The sequence below is a fragment of the Adiantum capillus-veneris genome, chromosome 9, assembly GCF_014529385.1.
Source record: "Adiantum capillus-veneris isolate H3 chromosome 9, ASM1452938v2, whole genome shotgun sequence".
Classification (NCBI taxonomy): domain Eukaryota; kingdom Viridiplantae; phylum Streptophyta; class Polypodiopsida; order Polypodiales; family Pteridaceae; genus Adiantum; species Adiantum capillus-veneris.
This window is the reverse complement of record NC_140939.1, coordinates 30321534-30340314: the sequence shown is the minus strand read 5'-3', so window position 1 is coordinate 30340314 and position 18781 is coordinate 30321534. Positions and strand designations below refer to the sequence as shown.

The following is an 18781-nucleotide window of genomic DNA, read 5'->3' as shown; positions in this document are numbered from 1 at the left end:
TTCTACTCTTTTTTGCGGGTGCACCCCTTGGCGGCCTTGCGCTCACACCAAGGTTGGTTTTTCCCACCTCACGTCAATTGGCCTGCCGCTAAGTTCGTGCGACCACAACAAGCAAAAAAAAAAATCTTGTGGTTCTTGTGGTTCTTGTGGTTCTTTCCTTGAGTAATGCAGAACACTTCCAAAGCTCTCATACCAATGTAAGGTGCAACAGAATGAATGTTGTATTTTCTCAAGATTAGTGATCTTTATTGCTCAAGGTTCCTTTTAGTTCTTAGGGAAAGAGAGAGCTTTCCGTCTTGTAGAGTGCTGTGGTCACGAACAAAGTGAGTGGATTGTGCTTGCAAGTGAATGAGACTGAGAGAAGAAGAGAGAAGAGATACGACACCCGAGAGGTTGTAAAACCCTCCTCCGAAGGCCCCCACTCTCATCGGCGAGAGTGGTCTACTTTGATTGCACAAAGATGTACAATGCGAATGCAATGGACTGATGCAATGGGACTTGCCGATGACGACGACGGTGATGACGACGACGACTTGATGGCTGAAATCTGAGATCCTTTATCTGTTGATTTCTGGGACTGTTTGGTGGCTGAAATTCTCTGTTTTTGGTTGCGTTTTTCGAGGCTAAACTTGGGGGGACTTTTGCAATTGAATGGGGCTGATCTGCTTCCATGCTGAAAAACGCTAGAGTCTGCAATTGGGGCTGGCGTTTTTGCATCAAAACGCTGGCTGGTGCTGTATCTGTTGAGATTGGAAACGTTGGGACTGCTGCGGTTGCCTGGCGCTAGGGAATGCTGAAAACCCTAATGGTTGAGGGTGGTTGGTCGCGGGAAAAACGCCAAGGATGGCCTAAGGTGCTGAGAGGGGGTACTGCTGAGAAGTTGCCTGTTGAGCGGGAAGCTCCTGCTGCCTCTTCTGCCAGAAAGTGCTAATTTGGGTTTGCTTATATATTAACTTAGCAAAATTGCCCTACCTACTTTTGTTGGAAAGTCACTTAAAAATAATAAGTGAAACTCCCAATAAATAGGAAAATAGGCTAAATGCACTAAAAAATTCCCCTAACTGATGCTAATGGATTCTGATGGGAATTCCGATGATCATGCTGTGTGCAACCAGAGGATATGCATCTATGCTAAGTGACTGGGCATGCACGGTCTACGGATACTCACAAAAGTGCAAGATCACCGCGAATCTAAACTGACTGAACCCTGCTGTGGTGTAGCTTGTCCACGGACACATAGGGTTGGGATGTGTCACGTGACACTACATCGGAGATGCCCAATATGGAAAAAGATGAGGAGCACTTGCTTGCATTGCAGCACTTGCAGGAGGCTATTGTAGGAGAGGGGACCACTACCGTCCTCTAGCCATGGAGGAGGGTGTAGCGATCTTGGTCTTTCCACCTACGATGAGGAGGAGGAGGAGGAGGAGAATGGTATTGCGTATGAGGAGGATGATGAGGATTATGCTTATTTTGACGAGTCTTGGCTATAGCCTACTTTATGGTTTACTTTTGCATCGGCCATAGGCTTCGTAGTTCACTATTTTGTCTCTAGATGTTTTTTATGATGTAGAAGCAAGCTTCTCCGTGTGAGAAGGCAAAAGCCTATTCCTTCTCTTCGTGTATATGGGAGAGAAGGTGCTCCAATTTCTTTCACATATTGATGCACATGAGCCCTAAGAAAGCACTCTGAGCGCTAATGATTGCAATTTAAGCCTGTAAGCCCCAAATGTCTCCCACCACTTCACACCTGCTCGATCTTTTTCCATCTTTTGCAATTGGAAGAGCAAAAGACTCACCTTTAGTTTTATATGTATCTAACTCATCATGCAGTGTCCCTTGCAATTCCAAGTCACTATTTGTGTACCTCCTTACCTCTTTGTCATTGTCTTGATTTTTGCCTTTCCAAATGGGATGCAACATGTAGCCCACAGCATGCAAGGATCTATGCATCATATCCCATCAATCAATGCACACAGCCAATACATCATCTACTTTTTTTTTCCTATGCCTTGCATCTTTCGCAACATCTCTACCATGCAATTGGTGACCTCGTAATCAACCCCATGGTTGCGCCTTTCCTATCTACCAAGCCTAATATCTTTAAAATAGGGACACAATGTGCCACGTGACAAATCCAACCCTATGTGTCCGTGGACAAGCTACAGCACGACAAGGGTTCAGTAACTCCAATCAGTCTAGGTTTAGAAGTGATCTGACACTTTTGTGAGTCTGTTCGCAGACCGTGCATGCCCAGTCACTTAGTGTAGATGCATATCCTCTGGTTGCACACAGCATGATCCCATCAAAATCTATCAGAATCCTTCATGGGAATTTTCCAATGCATTTAGCCTATTTCACCTATTTTTGACATTTTTCACTTATTATTTTTAAGTGACTTTTGTTGGAAAGTAGGTAGGGCAAATTGAGTAAGTTTGTATATAAGCAAACCTAGACTAGCACTAATTGGCAGAAGAGGCAGCAGGAGGTCCACCGCTCAATAGGCAACTTGTCAAGCAAGACTCCCAACTCTAGGCGAATCTACCCCAAGCAGAGCCTCCTAGCGTTTTCCTCAAGAAGCATCGCCAGACATCAACCTTGGCGTTTCCCATCAAGTCCCATTGCCATCCAGTCCCTGCCCTAGCATTTTGCATCAGCAACCCATCGACACACTTCAGGCCTAGCGTTTTTGATCAAGCCATCGCCAGAAGATTACCAGTTCTAGCGTTTTTGCTACAGTAGCGTTTTGGACAGATTTCATCCTTGGCGATTTTTAGCAAAGAAGACCAGCAGATGCAGCCCTAAAAGAGTAGCAGATTCAACCCAAAGAACATCAGTTTTCAGCTTTCTACAGTAGATGCAGATTTTCAGCCATAAAGACAAGCAAAATCAGCGTTTTCCATAGCGTTTTCGGCAACAACAAATTTCAGCCCATAGCGTTTTTGGACAGCAGATAAAAGATTGCAGATTTCAGCCCTTAGGTCGGTGTCGCCATCCCCGTCGTCATCGTCGACATAGTCTAGACTTGCATCAGTCTCATGCATACAGTTTGTACCAGTTTGTGCAATCAATAGTAGACCACTCTCGCCGACAAGAGTGGGGCCTTCGGAAGAGGGTTTTACAACGTCTCTGGTGTCGTATCTCTCTTCTCTCTCTATTTCTCAGTCTCATACACTTGCACGCACAGTGTCCATCACTTGTTTGTGATCAAGTGATCATAGCATTCTCTCATTAAGAACGGAAGGCTCTCCCTTCCATAAGAACAAAAGGAACCTTGAGCACAGTTCGGAGCACTTATCTTGAGCAAAGCGCAAACATTCATTCCGCTGCACCTTACATTGGTATCAGAGCTTTGGCAGTGTTCTGTATCACTCAAGGAAAGACCACAAGAATCACAAAAAAAAAAAAAAAGCTTGTTGCGGTCGCACGAACCCAAGTTCGCTTGGGCGTGTCGATTCCTAATCGTGTTTTGAAGAGTGACAGGAATCCCAAGAAAGAAGGGCTTGTCCAGCCTCCCTTGTGTCTCTTTTCACTCAGTGAGAGCGGACCGTGCACTTAGCGGTCGGCCAATTGACGTGAGGTGGGAAAAAGCAACCTTGGTGTGAGCGCAAGGCCGCCAAGGGGTGCGCCCGCGGAAAAGAGTAGAACTCGGATGAAGAGAAGATCCTTCTCAAACACGGTTTGCAAGCGAAAGAAAACCTCAAGACCCTCAAGAACCTCAAGAACCCAAGAACCCAAGACCCTCAAGAACCCAAGTTCCTCGTGAACTTAAGAACCAAAGATCATACTGCATGGTCATCACCCGAAGCAGAATGGATACTTCGCATACAAGTGATGAGCATAAGAGAGGCGACGAAGAGTTCTCCCCACCAAGAGATTTTTCCAACCCTCCCCCTATCGCCATCTACGACACGAGTTGTACCAACTTCCATGGAGGCGATGGTCAAGTCGATGTTGGACATGATGGCCCAACAACAAGAAGCGAATTGCGTGCGCGAAGACAGAAACAAAAGAATTTCCATACAACAAGAAGCAAATCGCATTGCCTTGGAACGCGAGCGCGATGAACGAGAAGAAAGAAAAGCACAAAGACAAGTGGAAGCTGAAGCAAGACAAGCGGCCTTGGAGGCCGATCGGGAGGCTCAAAGAGACCTCCGCACTCAAGAATTGGTTCGACAAGTACTTGCCTCGAAGTCCGAACCAGCCAAAGATCGTGGGAGCTCCTCAAGTGGCGCAAGCCACGAGGCGGATTCCAACAATCCAGTCACAGAGAAGTTGACTTTCAATAAGTATGATGGTAAGATGGATGCTACAGTTATTCATTCTTGGTTGCATCAATTTAATGCTTATTTTGCGACAACTAAGAAGACAAGAAATAGCAACGTTTTGACGGCAGCTATGTACCTTGCCGGTGATGCCATCAATTGGTACCACGCATGGCAAGAGACACAGTTAGCCGCGCACCTAGAGGAAGCCGACGAATTCACGCCCCTTTCCTTCAATTGGGCTGATTTCCAAGACAAGCTCAAGGCGCGGTTTATGCCACCTCAGTACCTTGCACGATTGAAGGACGATTGGCGCACTCTCAAGCAAAATGGTATGCCGGTTATGTCTTTCTCTAATCGTGTTTTGCAACTAGGTACCCAATTACGCAAGTCGGATGATGAACGCAAAGAGGCATTCCTTTATGGATTGGACGAGTATATCAAGTACGATGTCGAGGTACTCGATCCAATCGATCTCAACAAGGCGGTAGCGATTGCTCTCGCACAGGAGATGAAGCACAACAAGGGAAAGCCCAAGGAGAACAAGACGTCCACAAGTACCTCGCAGATTGGTAAGAACGGTAAGAATGGTAAGAACGGTGACTCTTCTAACCAATCTTCCAACAGTCTCTCAAAAAAGAATTCTTCCAACGAACCTATGGGTAAGGCTAATACAATTGCTAAACCTAAGCTCACTCCAGATGAAAAGGTAGCACAAGGAATTGTAGGAGGATACATCACCGAAGAGCAAAGCACTTATTCTAAGGAAGGTCGTTGTTTTCATTGTCACATTGAGGGTCAAATAAAAAGAACATGTCCTAAGCTTGAATCGAATGAATCTAAAGAATTCACAAAACCCACTTCCTCTGTCAATGCAATTACTGATAACACGAGTGTGCCCCAAGTTTCTCTTGACCCTCCCATTGATGATTCTCTCATTAAATGTTATGGTCATATGTTGGGGCAACGTTTTGTCATATTGTTTGACCCAGGTAGTATGCATGATGTGATCAGTCCCTCTCATGTTGAGAGAGCCCGCCTAGAAGTTAGTCAGAAATCTCCTCTCCAGGTCTCTGGCTTTGTTCCCGGTATGGACTCTCTCATCACGCAAGAGTGTCTTGGTGTGTTGTTTTCAATTCAACAAGCTACTTTCCGTAGAAGATTTTTTGTCTCTCCTCTCTCAGGACGTGATATGATTTTGGGCATTCGATGGTTTCGTGATCTTAATCCTCTCATTGATTGGGAGGCTAACACTTTCACTCTCAATGCCAAAAGTGACTATCCCATTGTCATTCGTGGAGAGAACATTGTTCATTCTCCCTCTCTCATTGCTAATATGCAGGACAAGATTGAAAGGATTCAGGAGAAGGAGACTCTCTCAGTCTCTTCTTCTCCAAAGCATGACACAGGATTTGCATGATGATGATTTGAATGACAATGATAAGCCTGATGATTTGGATGATAATGAGAAGCATAATGACTTGCATGATCAGGATGTGATTTCTCACAAGCATGATGATTTGCATGAAGATGACGTGATTGTTCACAAGGATGATGTCTTAGTTGATGCTTTTTCTAGCAAAGCTAACCTCGTTGCAGATTCGATCAATCACGAAGAACCGATCTTGGCTCTCGAGCCTAGGTCCAAAGAGCCCCTTCAGGAAGAACCGATCTTGGTTCTCGAGCCTCGGTCCACAGAACGCTCACAGGAAGTATTATGTGTTCGCATGATTAGTACGCACGCATTGTTCGAGTGTTTCATTCGTGATCGTTTCCTGTATTTTCGTCAACGTCTTTATGTGATCCCTTTTCGTAGGCATGACATATTGTACGTTGAGCACGTTTCACTCATGAATGAGCACGAATGTATGCGGATTTTTCATGACAGCTGAAAAGTATGCATTCAAGGAAGTCACATTCCATGTATCTTCTTTGGCATGACACATTTGTAGAAAGAGGACATGAAAGTAAGCATGGGCATTTCCGTTGTGAATTGCCAAAGTTGATTGCTTTAGATCAAAAGAGAAAGATTCGATCTCATTGTTTGCGTGTTTGTGGTGAACGGGTTAGCACTCCGTCTCTTTGTTCGTCTACATTGCATGCACAGTCTTTGAGGAGGACAAGATTTTTCCCACTCACTTTACATGGAATAGGTATGTTCATGGTTTTGTGTTGGAAATGGCTTCAGGAATTTTCAGCCATGGAGATTCTTGAAGAAGAAAGAAGCATGCATTGAAAGAGCCACAGAAGACGTCGCTTTCGGCGCGGCCCAAAGTAACAAGCGTTGCAGACCTTTGTGAAGTTCAAGTACCGCGGCGAAGAGTCCCTTCCCGGATTCCGGATGCTATTGGCGATCTCCCTCGACGCCATACAGTTCCGTACCAGTACCTCACTTTGAAAAGAAGGGGATGTCACGTGACACATTGTGTCCGTGGACAAGCTACAGCACAACAAGTGTTAGGTGCAGCGGAATGAATGTTGTATTTTCTCAAGATTAGTGATCTTTATTGCTCAAGGTTCCTTTTAGTTCTTAGGGAAGGAAAGAGCCTTCCGTCTTGAAGAGTGTTGTGATCACGAACAAAGTGAGTGGATATTTTGCGTGCAAGTGAATGAGACTGAGAGAAGGAGAGAGAAAACATACGACACCGAGAGGTTGTAAAACCCTCCTCCGAAAGCCCCACTCTCGTCGACGAGAGTAGTCTATTCTTTGATTGCACAAAGGTGTACAATGTGTATGCAATGGACTGATGCAACTTCGGACTATGCCGATGACGACGACGGTGGTGATGACCACGACTCGACGGCTGAAATCTGAGGTCTTCTAATCGCTGATTTCGGGGACTGTTTCAGTGGCTGAAAATGACTGTTTTGGCTGTGTTTTTATGGCTGAAAATGGGGGAGCATCTGCAACCAACTTGGGGCTGATCTGTTACTGTGTCGTAGGGCTAGGAATGTTGTGGATCTGATGCGATGAGGGCTGAAAGTTGCAAAAGCTGGCTGGATCTGCCTTTACCAAAAACGCTACTGCTGATCTGAATCTGCAAATCAAAAACGCTGATTTGGCTGCTTGGGAAACGCTAGCAATGCTGATGAATTCTGCTGGCGATGGCACTTATCTGCTAGCACTAGGGTTCTTGTAGTGTTGACGATCCAGGCTAGGCTGAAAACGCCAGATCTTGCGGGTCGGCGAGGATGGGATCTCCAAAAACACCATGGTGCTTGAGGGGGTACTGCTGAGAAGTTGCCTGTTGAGCGGGAAGCTCTTGCTGCCTCTTCGCCCAGAAAGTGCTAACTTGGGTTTGCTTATATATTAACTTAGCAAAATTGCCCTACCTACTTTTGTTGGAAAGTCACTTAAAAATAATAAGTGAAAATCACAATAAATAGGAAAATAGGCTAAATGCACTGGAAAATTCCCCTAGCTAATGCTAATGGATTCTGATGGGAATTCCGATGATCGTGCTGTGTGCAACCGGAGGATATGCATCTATGCTAAGTGATTGGGCATGCACTAGACTCAAAAAAGTGCCAGATCACTGCTAATCTAACTTGATCGGACTGACCGAACCCTGCTGTGGTGTAGCTTGTCCACAGACAAATAGGGTTGGGATGTGTCACGTGACATCCCCTCCTTTTCAAAGTGAGGTACTGGTACCAAACTGTATGGCGTCGAGGGAGATCGCCAATAGCATCCGGAATTCTGGAAGGGACTCTTCGCTGGCCCACTCTGATGTGTGGGTCGTGCGGTACTTGAACTTCATAAAGGTCTGCAATGCTTGCTTCTTTGGGCCGCGCCGCAAGCGACTCAAAGTCTTCTATGGCTCCTTCGATGCGTCAACTTCGTCTAGAGTCATGCTTCTTTCGTCTTCAAGAATCTCCATGGCTGAAAATTCCTAAAACCATCTCCAACACCAAACCATGAACATACCCATTCCATGTAAAATGAAGGAAAAAAATCGTGTCGTCTCTAAAGACTGTGTATGCAATGTAGACGAACATAGAGATGGAGTGACAACCCGTTCATCAAACACGTGCAAACAATGCGCTCGAATCTTTTCTGTTTGATCAAAATCAATCAACTGTGGCAAATCACAATGGAAATGCCCATGCTTGGTGCTCATACAATCATGTGCTCTTTCGGAAACCATGTCATGCCAAGGAAGAGACATGGAATGCGACTTCCTTACATACAAACTTTTCAGCTTTTCATGAACAATCCGCATACATTCGTGCTCATCCATGAGAGAAACGTACTCAACATACAATATGTCATGCCTAGGAAAAGGAATCACATAACGATGCTGACTAAAATACAGGAAACCTTCACGAATGAAACACTCGAACAATGCGTGCGTATCAATCATGCTAACACATAATACTTCCTGTGATGGCTCTTTGGACCAAGGCTCGAGAGCCAAGATCGCTTCTTCGGGATCTATCAAATCTTCTTGTGGGGGATCTGTGGACCTCGACTCGCAAGCCAAGATCGATTCTTGGTGATTGATTGAATCTACAACGAGGTTAGCTTCGCTAGAAAAAGCATCAACTAACACATCATCCTTGTGAACAATCACATCATCTTCATGCAACTCATCATGCTTGTGAGAAATCACATCTTGATCATGCAAATCATCATGCTTGTCATGGTCATCCAAATCATTATGCAAATCATTGGCATCCAAATCATCATGCTTATCATTGTCCTTCAAATCATCATGCTTAGCAATATCATTCAATTCATCATGCAAGTCATGGTCAATCAAATCATCATCATGCTTCACACAATCATGCAAATCCTGTGTCATGCTTTGGAGAAAGAGAGACAGAGAGAGTCTCCTTTTCGTGATTCTGTGCAAAGTACGCATGTACTTGAGAAAAAAGTCGCAACATCTCTTCGTTCTGTCGGTCACTCTATTCTTTGAGGGCTTTGTTCTCACGATCAAATTCTGCTTGTCTTTCTTTGGCTTCCAAGCGTGCTTGCTCGCTCTCACGCGTTATGGCTGCCATTCTTTCTTTATACCGGCGCTCTATGGCTGCCATGTCTTCTTCGTAGGCTTTTCTTTCTGATTCTCTTTCTTGGTCCAACTCCTCCATAGGAGTTAGTGCAATCTTTGTCGTAGATGGGGAAGGGTCAGAAAAACCTCCTGGTGGGGAAAATTCTTCTTCACCTCTCTCATGCTCATCACCTCCAAGCGAAGTATCCATTCCGCTTCGAGTGATGACCATTCTGCAATCGTGGGTTCTTGTGGGTTCTTGGGGTCTTGGGTTCTTAAGTCCACGAGGAACTTGGGTTCTTGCGGGTCTTGGGTTCTTAAGTTCACGAGGAACTTAGGTTCTTGCGGGTCTTAGGTTCTTGGGTTCTTGAGGATCTTGAGGTTCTTGAGGTTTCCTTTCGCTTGCAAATCGTGTTGGAGAAGGATCTTCTCTTCACCTGAGTTCTACCCTTTTCTGCGGAACGCACCCCTTGGCGGCCTTGAGCTCACACCAAGGTTGCTTTTTCCCACCTCACGTCAATTGGCCGGCCGCTAAGTGCACGGTCCGCTCTCAATGAGTGAAAAGAGACACAAGGGGAGACTGGACAAGCCCTTCTTTCTTGGGATTCCTGTCACTCTTCAACAAAACACGATTAGGAATCGCCACGCCCAAGTAAACTTGGGTTCGTGCGATCGCAACAAGCAAAATAAATTCTTGTGGTTCTTGTGGTTCTTTCCTTGAGTAATGCAGAACACTTCCAAAGCTCTGATACCAATGTAAGGTGCAGCCGAATGAATGTTGTATTTTCTCAAGATTAGTGATCTTTATTGCTCAAGGTTCCTTTTAGTTCTTAGGGAAGGAGAGAGCCTTCCGTCTTGAAGAGTGTTGTGATCACGAACAAAGTGAGTGGATATTGTGCGTGCAAGTGAATGAGACTGAGAGAAGGAGAGAGAAGAGATACGACACCGAGAGGTTGTAAAACCCTCCTCCGAAGGCCCCACTCTCGTCGGCGAGAGTGGTCTATTCTTTGATTGCACAAAGGTGTACAATGAGTATGCAATGGACTGATGCAACTTGGACTATGCCGATGACAACGACAGTGATGATGACGACGACTCGACGGCTGAAATCTGAGGTCTTCTAATCGCTGATTTCGGGGACTGTTTCGGTGGCTGAAAATGACTGTTTTGGCTGCGTTTTTATGGCTGTAAATGGGGGAACATCTACAACCAACTTGGGACTGATCTGCTACTGTGTCGTAGGGCTAGGAATGCTGTGGATCTGATGCGATAAGGGCTGAAAGTTAAAAACGTTGGCTGGATCTTGCCTTTACCAAAAACGCTACTGCTGATCTGAATCTGCAAATCAAAAACGCTGATTTGGTTGCTTGGGAAAAACGCTAGCAATGCTGATGAATTCTGCTGGCGATGGCACTTATCTGCTAGCGCTAGGGTTCTTGTGGTGTTGACGATCCAGGCTAGGCTGAAAACGCCAGATCTTGCGGGTCGGCGAGGATGGGATCTCCAAAAACACCAAGGTGCTTGAGGGGGTACTGCTGAGAAGTTGCCTGTTGAGCGGGAAGCTCCTGCTGCCTCTTCGCCCAGAAAGTGCTAACTTGGGTTTGCTTATATATTAACTTAGCAAAATTGCCCTACCTACTTTTGTTGGAAAGTCACTTAAAAATAATAAGTGAAAATCCCAATAAATAGGAAAATAGGCTAAATGCACTGGAGAATTCCCCTAACTGATGCGAATGGATTCTGATGGGAATTCCGATGATCATGCTGTGTGCAACCAGAGGATATGCATCTATGCTAAGTGATTGGGCATGCACGGTCTACAAATAGACTCACAAAAGTGCCAGATCACTGCTAATCTAACTTGATCGGACTGACTGAACCCTGCTGTGGTGTAGCTTGTCCACGGACACATAGGGTTGGGATGTGTCACGTGACAACAAGGGTTCAATGAGTCCAATCAGTCTAGGTTTAGAAGTGATCTGGCACTTTTGTGAGTGTTCGAAGACCGTGCATGCCCAATCACTTAGTGTAGATGCATATCCTCTGGTTGCACACAACATGATCCCATCAGAATCTATCAGAATCCTTCGGGGGAATTTTTCAGTGCATTTAGCCTATTTTACCTATTTTTGACATTTTTCACTTATTATTTTTAAGTGACTTTCGTTGGAAAGTAGGTAGGGCAAATTGAGTAAGTTTGTATATAAGCAAACCTAAACTACCACTAATTGACCTAAACTAGCACTAATTGGCAGAAGAGGCAGCAGAAGCTCCATCGCTCAACAGGCAACTTCTCAAGCAAGACTCCCAACTCTAGGCGAATCTACCCCAAGAAAAGCCTCCTAGCGTTTTCCTCAAGAAGCATCACCAGACATCAGCCTTGGCGTTTCCCATCAAGTCCCATCGCCATCCAGTCCCTGCCCTAGCGTTTTGCATCAGCAACAAATTGACACACTTCAGGCCTAGCGTTTTTGATCAAGCCATCGCCAGCAGATTCCCAGGTCTAGCATTTTTGCTACAATAGCGTTTTGGACAGATTTCAGCCTTGGCGATTTTCAGCAATGAAGACCAGCAGATGCATCCCTAAAAGAGTGGCAGATTCAGCCCAAAGTACATCAGTTTTCAGCCCTACAGTAGATGCAGATTTTCAGCCCTAAAGACCAGCAAAATCAGCGTTTTCCATCCACAATTCCCAAAGGCCAAATGTCAACCCATAGCGTTTTTAAACAGCAGATAAAAGATTGCAGATTTCAACCCTTAGGTCGGTGTCGCCATCCTCGTTGTCATCGTCAACATAGTCTAGACTTGCATCAGTCTCATGCATACAGTTTGTACCAGTTTGTGCAATCAATAGTAGACCACTCTCGCCGACTATGTGGGGCCTTCGGAGGAGGGTTTTACAACGTCTCTGGTGTCTATCTCTCTTCTCTCTCTATCTCTCAGTCTCATACACGTGCACGCAGTGTCCATTCACTTGTTTGTGATCATGGCATTCTCTCATTAAGAACGGAAGGCTCTCCCTTCCATAAGAACAAAAGGAACCTGAACTGTGGAACCTTCACCACAGTTCAGAGCACTCATCTTGAGCAAAGCACAAACATTCATTCCGCTGCAACTTACACAATGTCACGAGACTGTGACAAACACTAACCTTATTTGTTGATTTCCTTCCCTCAATTTTTATTTAATTTTTGCGGCCCTCTTTTTGAAGTCACAAATGCCCAAACATTGTATGGCCAGTAAGAAACGGCCGATGGCCAAGAGTAATCCGCAATAGTAAAGGCCAGGCGATCATGAGACAATTGGGCCGATCGGCACTAAAAATTGATTAGTACAAAGATGGTTGTTTTCAATGAGCTACGCAAAAACAGGCTACTCATTAATGCAAATAGTGAATTCTTTTAGAAGATATTCACTTTCTTGGACACATTGTTTCAAAGTGGAAGTAATTAAGTCATGGCCAGATTTGAAATCTGTACATGACATTCAAAGCTTTCTAGGCTTATGTTCCTATTACAAGCGGTTCATCCGAAATTTTGTTGAGTTTGCTTCTCCACTTGATGCATTGCGAGGGAAGGGCCTTCTTCCCTTGCCTCATGTAGAACGATGATTCCGCTCTCGTGCCTCTCTCTCCCCCTAGTTGGGCTCCTCAGATGACTGTACAATCTTGTGGGTTTTATGCGTGTTTGCCAAGAGCCTTCTAAACAAGAACCTAATAGCTAATTGCTAATCCCCATAGGTTCGCACAGTTCCATCGCGACAGGTTGCGAAACAAGAGAGTTTTCTCGCGTGAAAACTTGTCCAAATCAAAGGAAAAGTGTCCCATTGCGTGCAGGAGCTCCTAAGACACGTGTAGAAGTGTTTGCTCTGCTCAAAACAATCCAAAACAAATAATTACAGCTTGCTGCGTTTAATTGCAGGTTTAGGGTTTCGCACCTAAACTACAAGAGAACACCAAAGAAGCCTCGGGGAAGCCTTGGGATGATTATACAAGAGTTTGTGCACCTGTCAATGACCAAACAGAAAATTACAGCATGCTGAAATTTACTTACAGCTCACAGGGAAGCTTCTAGAATGCAAGGGCATGCACCTTGGGCTTGTCCTTTTGACCTACAGAGACTTTCATGTCGCTATGATGCCAAAATTGGGTCAAAAATCTGCAATTTCAACCCTTGAAAGGTTTGAACAGCTTGGTGAGAGTTCGGTGTAAGTGTTCAGGTCATTTGTTTGCACTCTTTGGGGCGCTAAAGGGTGTCATTCTTCGTGTGCGTAGTGACATTCTAGTCGTTGGACGCATCTGTGTTCTCTCCTTCTCAATCCTCTGTGTAAAGTTAACAAGTAATTAAATTAGTACCACCCTCTATTGTGTATTGGCCGGTTATACACATTGCCAGGTTCTTAGCTAGGTGCTAAGTCGAATGTTTTGTGTTTCTGTTATAAAAAAAGGCTCATTTTGCAGCTCATTGTTATGAGACAAAATCATCAAAAAGGGATGGACATTCCACGTGGATTACTACTTTTGCCCATCTCATTCAAGTATTGTGGAGCTCCAACAACACGTACACCCCAAATTTCATAGAAGTCCACAATAAAGTTCGCATGCAAAGAAGATATACACCACTCAGATGCAGAAACTAAATGAAACTGTACTCCCTTGAAAGGAAGTATAGATGACCCCTGCTTCAACCTTAGACACAATGAGCTAAATAACGTCGCCAGGCAGAATATAGTCAGAAATTATGCTCACATTCAGCTCTACCTAAAATATCAACTAAAACATGCACCTTGGCCAAAGCTCCCTACCTCAGACAAACAGAACCTGCTGCGAGGTCCTCTTGCTGGCTTCCTCTAGACTTTGCCATCTTAATAACAGCTACCTATGGGATTGCCAGCAATTTGTAAAAAGCTTGCTTCAATCCCTTTCTGCTTCCACTGGGCCTTACATGAACTCTCTCAGCTTTTTGGCTTCCTTCAGCTATAGCACTCACACAACCTTAACACCTTCCTGTAACGCCACTGTCATTACACGGTCTAAATATGTAGCTCTCAGACCCCTATCACACTGTATGCTTTGCAACTGCACCTCAGTTCACACATCCTGCTTGACTCATTTTGGCAACGCACTTGTTGCCCATCACTTTGGTCTTTATTTAAAGAGAGAAAAACAAAAATCTATTTCACACAACACCAAGCAAATAGCTGGCACTTGAGTGCTCTTGAAGTAGGTGTACACAGCCTAACTTACCTCCCATGAATTTCATTATAAAATATCATATTTCCACAAGGAGATGGTATTGATATTGTGATATTTTCACAAGGATAGTATCTCGCAGAATGTCATATATTAAACAACTTCAATAATGCAGTGAGGATGCATTTACAAGTCCCAGAAAAATTCTATATACCACTAATGTCTTACCTGCCAGTCGCTTTGTACAAAGTGGCAAGATTTTGATGTAATGATAATACGATTGCATCATCGAACTCCGTGAGATCGCTTGGCAATAAGTGCTTGGCAATTTCAAGTTGTTCCAGAGCCTCGTTAAGTTTTCCTACCTGCAAATATTCTGCTCCAATTCGGTTATGAACAGCTATTAATCTTGTGTTATCTGATCCCATGAGGCTTTTGTTTTTCAGGGTATAATTTTTCAAATAGACAGCCGCTTGCGAGAACTTTCCCCATCTCAGAAAAGCAATGCCAATTTCACCTTCAGCATCTGCTGCTTTCAGAGCTGCTTCATCTCCAGAAAACTGAATGAAAATTGCTAAGGCCTTCTTGTACAGCATTATAGCTTCCTCATAATATTTTTGCATTTCGTATGTTGATGCTAGTAAGCAAATATACTCTCCAGTAGTTACTGAAAATTTCAGGTTGCTTTCCAGCACCTCAAGGGCTGTGTTGGAACACTGAAAAAACTCTTTTTTCTTATCTGAAAGAGCATATACTTTTGCTAGAATGCAAAATGATGCAGCATGAGCAACAGAAGTTTTTGGAGCTCTCCTCCTGAGCTCTTCTAGCCTCGTAATCGCCAATTCATATCGTTGAAGTTCGATCAATGACAAAACAGACTTCATGATGAAAGGTGCCATGTTTTCTATGGAGTTTTCCCCCACCGTCTCTAAAATAGGTCTAGCTTTATCATACTCCGAAAGACAATCCTCATAAAGCCCAAGCCAATAGTAGGCTTGTGACAAGAGTGCCCTTACATAACCTACTTGATAAGAGCTTGGGCCAAATTTTTCTGCGAGAATATTGAGACCTTGAAGAGCATAGTGTACTGCTTCAGCATTCTGACCTGCTTCTTGGAAAGCTTCAGCTGCTTGAATGTAGACTGCTGCAAGGCTTGGATCATCTCGAGCGACTAGTCTTTCCTTCAACTTGACATACTTGACAAAATGAGCGAGTGCTTCTTCAGCCCGTCCAAGAGACATTTTGCATTTAATCAAAACAGCTTGGCTTGCAAACTTTAAATAAATGAGGTAATAACTGCGGGCAGTCTTCTCTAAGTGCCGTAAAATCAGTGCCAGGTGTTCTGCTTGCTTCAAAGCCTTCTCAAACTCGCCTGTATTGCAGTGGGCTGCTGCTATTGCATACAGGCAACGGCATGCTGTAAACTTTGCAATTATATCTTTGATGCGTCTGAGTATTTCAAATCCTTTTTGTGCATATAACAAAGACTTTGCTGGCTCCTTGTGCCACTCTGCTAGTGTGGCACATGCTTCACCTATTCTCTGTTTTTCTTCAAGAGTAGCAGATGACTCTGCCTGAGCGAGCAAAGTCTCAAGTGTTTGCAAGGTTTTTGGGTCTGCATCCTTGTCAGAAGCCTTTAGTTTATTTACTATGTCATTGAATGCTTGCAAAGCCTCTTCAGTTTTGGAACAAGCATCTTGAGCCTCACCAAAGGGTTTCCCATTGGCTTTGGAGTGAGCTGTTTCATGTGGACTTTTTGGATGTGAAGTACCCAAGGCATCTGGCTTGGCTAGCGCGATTTGATCTAGACCATGGACGTGGAAGCATCGGAAACTGCTGGTGTGGGTACCAAGCTTGCTGTGAGTACCGAGGTACCCCAACGAGGCTGCCATAATGGTCTGGAAAGGTGTGGGCTTCGAAATGCACGATCGCCCATCCTGTAATCCCAGAAAACTACGAGCTCTGCTGGTTCGTTCATGATCTCCCTCCGCCTTGCGCGCTTCTGAGCAGACTAGAAGAGCTCTAACAATCCGCGAACCTCGCCTGCAAGTACCAGCCTGCAGCATAGGAATCCTTGAGGGGGTTTCAGTTCTTTAAACCTTAGCCTAGTGATGCCGACCCTTTTTGCTAATGAAAAAGGGGAGGTTACTTTAAAAACATATTTTAAAATGATTACGTTTTTTACTAACAAACAGGAAAAAAAAATTGACTGATTTTGTTGGTTTTCATTCATGATAAGAGGGCTCCCCCATAGGCCCTGCCCTCATAGCTTATCACAGGTGCCCCATAAGCTGTCCCATGCGTGCAAGGCACCCAAGATCCAGAAAAGCAAGTGACAGGCTATGACTGCTGCAATTTCGTTGAGGGGGTGTCTCAACCACCCCCTACATCAAAGAGTGCGGTGAAGAGTGGATGAAAGTTGTCCTGGTGTTGCTCACAAACAACCTCAGTAGGAGGGAAAGTTTGGATTCTGGAACAAGGAGAAGACCCACTTGGTATAGGACAAAGAGCGCTTCTCTGTGATGACCAACCTTGATGTGGCTCTAGTTGCAACAAGACACCTTCCATGAATTTGTGAATGGCTTCTTGGCACTTTGACCTCTTACTATCTTACAAAAGCAACAAAACCAAGGGATGCATTTGCTGCAACAAAGCAGACACTATTGCATAGAGTTCTCGTTCATAAGCAGAGTAATTCTTATGTGTTGAATCAAGCTTCTTGCTTTCAAATGGAGGATTATGTGAACTTCAATGAGTGGTAGAGATCCGTGGTGGAAGTACCACCCTATCAACATCAAAGGTATGCAACTCTAGTAGGTGAAACCTTACCCTACACCTGGTATGATAATGACAACAGGCTTGAAGTCTTTTCTTTTTGTTTCTTACATCATATGCATGTAAATGTATACATAGATAGGAAAATATTCTACCAGCAAAAGATTGTTTTCCTATTTGGAACAGAAATACTAGAAGAAATCCTCATATCCCCATCCTCTATCATCCTACCTATCCTCAATTACTACCACTCTTTTGATGTAAACATTTTTATTCTATTCTAGCCTTGTGCTCTTTTAGCCGCAGTTCTAGTTTTCCAATCCTTGTGTAAAAACATGGACATTTTAGAGGAGGAAGACTCCTCCACCTCAACTAAGTCTCCTTGAAAACCCTCAACTAGCTAGTCATTGGCCTAGTTGAACCAAATATATATATATTGTTATAGAATTGACATTTTATTATTACTGCAGCTGACAGGTGGAAAAGACTAGACCAAGCTTGGCCTATGCGAATGGATTTGTATATCATGTACATTTTATTATTCAAGTGCTCTTTTATGAGTTTGGCCATTTATGACCGGCCGGCCAGTTTGTTCTCACTTTGACCATTCAAGAATCTATAAATTAAATACGTGCAAGAGGGAAATGGTCACTCTTGCATGGGGGGAGATTGCACCCAGCGTCGTCTTGTTCTTCTCTTCTCTCCTCTCTTCTCTCTCGTCGTGCTGGCGTAGCACTCCCCTCTAGGAGGTGCGCTTGCACATGCTCTCTCGCTCTATCTCCCTCTCTGTCTCTCTGTGCCCGTGTGCAGCTTGATTAGCGCAAGGATGATTGCCAGGTATGCAGATTTGTCGGTTTATGCTAGATATTGTGTTATCTTGGGTATTTTGCAGGGCAGCCATGTTTCTGTCTGTAGCAGTGGTATCAGATCGTAGGCTACGCTCCAAAGATTAAAGATAATCAATAGCTAAGTACCTTTTTTTTTTTTTTTTGTAGAGTTGTTATTTGCTTTCGTTAGTGTGATTGAACAAGACAGTTAGGGGTCTTTGAAATGAAAGAGAATCCCTTCTTTGTTGTCGCAATATCGTGATTAGCAATATAATTATGATAATTAAACATAATAACATATTAAAACTTAATCTTATGAGAATACTCATAAAAAGAAGAGCTTGGAGATGTTTTCCATAGCTATATAGGGAAGAAATAGGGAGTACTTTATTAAGGGATTATAAAGTAATAATGATTTTCTTGTGAAAGCGTAGTGAGATGATGGCAAGACAATCAAGGTAGGGTAGCAGTTTGGATATTAAGCCCGTTAGGAATGGAGATCTCCAAAGAAGGTGGAGGAGTAATGGAATTTCCCGTGGGAAACAACACTGAGACCTATAGAATCATTAAACTTCTGCATTTATTTATTTATTCTGTAAAAAAAAAAACCCAATTATGACGAAACCCCTTGCGCTGCTGCCTGTTGACAGAGTGCAGCCGCCAAAGCCTAATGGAGGGAGGGCAGCCTTTTGCAAGGGTGCTTGAAATGCGACATTTGCATGAGGCACT

General features: G+C 44.1%; 1 protein-coding gene across 1 annotated transcript in view; it reads right to left on the bottom strand.

Annotated features, from left to right (window-relative positions):
- The window catches only part of LOC147450283 (protein KINESIN LIGHT CHAIN-RELATED 3-like), a 36057-nt gene extending 19494 nt beyond the window's left edge, over nt 1-16563 (bottom strand). Inside the window, exon 1 of the mRNA XM_086519563.1 lies at nt 14679-16563. Within this exon, the coding sequence (XP_086375689.1) occupies nt 14679-16516 (1838 nt within the window). The 5' untranslated portion in view covers nt 16517-16563. The remainder of the gene's footprint in view (nt 1-14678) is intronic.
- Nucleotides 16564-18781: the final 2218 nt, after the last annotated feature.